Source organism: Penaeus chinensis, chromosome 31, assembly GCF_019202785.1.
Source record: "Penaeus chinensis breed Huanghai No. 1 chromosome 31, ASM1920278v2, whole genome shotgun sequence".
In the NCBI taxonomy this organism is placed as follows: domain Eukaryota; kingdom Metazoa; phylum Arthropoda; class Malacostraca; order Decapoda; family Penaeidae; genus Penaeus; species Penaeus chinensis.
Window position 1 is genome coordinate 12625262 of NC_061849.1, and position 2500 is coordinate 12627761.

A 2500-nucleotide genomic window follows, 5' to 3' on the forward strand; every position below is an offset into this window, starting at 1 on the left:
GAGAGCAAATGGAGTACACAGGGATTTGTAAAAGGGGAAGGGGTTAGGAGTATAGGGCGATTAGACCAAATGTATAGTATCTATGTATCTATAAGGAAAACTACAAAATATCCATTATGAAACAATCAATAGGTAATACGGGTAGAAAGGGTAGAAATGGAATTTGGAGAAGTAGGAGAAGAATTCAGAGACTGAGATTAGGGAACAGGGGGAGGTAGTGAAGTATCGAAACGAATATCAGGAAGGGAGGGATCCGGAGAAGGACGTTGTTGTGACATAAGAGAGTGAGCATCCAGGTGGCAGTGGTAAGGATAATGGGGAATGAAGAGGGAATGGTGCACATGGAGGAGAGGATGAGATGTTTTAAGGGAGGGTGGGAGGAAGAGGGGTAGGGGGAACTTGAAGAGATGGAGGATGAATATCGGAAAATACTTTGAATGTACAGCGAATAAGAATGCAGGGATTGGGAGATGGTTGAGGAGTGGAATGTTCTCTCAGGTCATGTTTAGGAAGTTTTGGGTGTCTTCAAGGGTTTCTGGAGAGGAGATGGGTAAGGAGGTCTGAGAAATAAAAGTTCTTCTGAGGAGGAGAATAGGGGAGAGATGTTCAAGGAACACAGGGAAAGTTGGGTATAAGACAGGATGTAGTAGAAGAAGGGTGGAGTGTTTAGATTGCCTAGTGGGACAGGAAAAGGGATAGGTATCGGGGAAGTGGTAGAAATTGGAGTTTCTGGATTTAGTCTGGACAAGGAATTTGACTGGTGGAGAGGGAATAGAGGTAGGATGGTTTAGGGTAGAGGGAAGAGATACTGGGAGAGATGCTGAGACATCTTGAGAAGATGGGAGAGAAAGGGAGTGAAGGAAAGTTTTGGTAAAGAGAGAAAAACCTTGTCAACATGCTTCCTGTATGGCCTCATGTAGTGAGATCTAATATGAATTCGAGAACTGCTACCTCAAATTTGAGCTTGTAGGCAAGGCAGCTCGTATAAATACATTATGGAAGCCACCACAATTTGCAGATGTGCATGACTGACTGAGCAGAGCAATATTAATGGTCATGACTAGGTTGGGCACATAGAGCAGCTGGGTGGCCAAAACTTCAACATTTCAGACTGTGACGGAGAAGGGGTCTGACTGGGCAGGACACTCCACCAATATAAACTTCAAGGGGGAGGTCATGTCTATGGAAGCTAATCTTGGCAATATTGGTGAAGGACTGACACTGGCCTCTGCTGTACTGTACTGTACTGCTGCTGTGTCATAGTTGACGAGCAGGTCTTTTCGCGGTCAAGCCCAGGAAACCAGGCTCATACATATAATTGTTTGTTGATATTTCTTGTAGTTCCCCTGTGAAATGTATTTCCAATACATCAATCCTGTAATAAAATATCTTCACTGTCATTTTTTGGGTGGTTAAAATAATAAATACGTTCAAGCATCATTACCACATAAACAGGTCTTAATATCCCCGACTTTTTGATAGTCTGTGATACAAATGCTGTAAATTGGATCTCCATGAAGTTTAGGAATTATGTATATTGTGTATGTTCTCAAAATACTTAGTCAATACATGTGAGGGTACTAATCTTCTTCTGAGACTCAAACCAGAAAGTAATGTAAATTGTTTATTCAAATACTAAAGGCAAAAATGCCTTAAAAATCTGTATTACATTCATTCAACAGAGACCAGATACTTCCTCTTTGTCACAATACTGAATTCTACCTGTAAAATACAAATAGATGTAGAAAAAAACAAGTTCTAATAAAATTTTTACACTTGTTAAAAGCAATACAATAGAAATATGCTAACAAAAAAAAACAAAAAAAAACAATTCAGCAATGAGTCATTTCTAACACCATAAACTATAATTAAACAAGTTTAGTATTATTCACCCAAGATAAAAATGGAATGGCTACCAAAATATCTTTTGAAAGGAAATCACACTTGGGGATAACAGTTTGTCACAAATTTTCTTGAGATGAAAGATGAATCAAAATGAGATTGTTCTTCTCTCTATATAATCTTTAATGCTCCATATGGAAGTCATTAGGAAAAAATCCTTATTTTTACTTTTAACAAATTTTATACAAATGCACTTTGGAAAATCCTATAAAACAGCACCTATATATTAGACCAAGGGGGAGTCATCGGTTGTGGATTTTGCAGGTACGACATCACTACAGCAGAGATTGACAACCTAAAAGTGGAAAATAAAAAAGTAAAATTAATCAAAATAATGCTTAAAGATTAAACCCTAAAATTCTTTAAGTGCCAGCAATGAAGAATGAAATATTCAATTATAATAATTTATTAAGTCTACATGTATGAACAACTTTGTAATTATTTATTTACAATACAAATGTGATTATATTATATTAACACTTATATTAACCCAAATCTGATGGGCATGGCATGTACGTACGTACAGCATGTACGTACGTACATGCCATGCCCACTGTGAGTTTACTTCATGAATTGTTTTTACACATAGATGTCTACA

At 37.6% G+C, this 2500-nt stretch overlaps 1 protein-coding gene across 1 annotated transcript in view; it reads right to left on the reverse strand.

Annotated features, from left to right (window-relative positions):
- Positions 1–1611: 1611 nt before the first annotated feature.
- Positions 1612–2500, reverse strand: part of LOC125041770 (protein Asterix-like) — a 2821-nt gene continuing 1932 nt past the window's right edge. Inside the window, exon 4 of the mRNA XM_047637046.1 lies at positions 1612–2197. Within this exon, the coding sequence (XP_047493002.1) occupies positions 2122–2197 (76 nt within the window). The 3' untranslated portion in view covers positions 1612–2121. The remainder of the gene's footprint in view (positions 2198–2500) is intronic.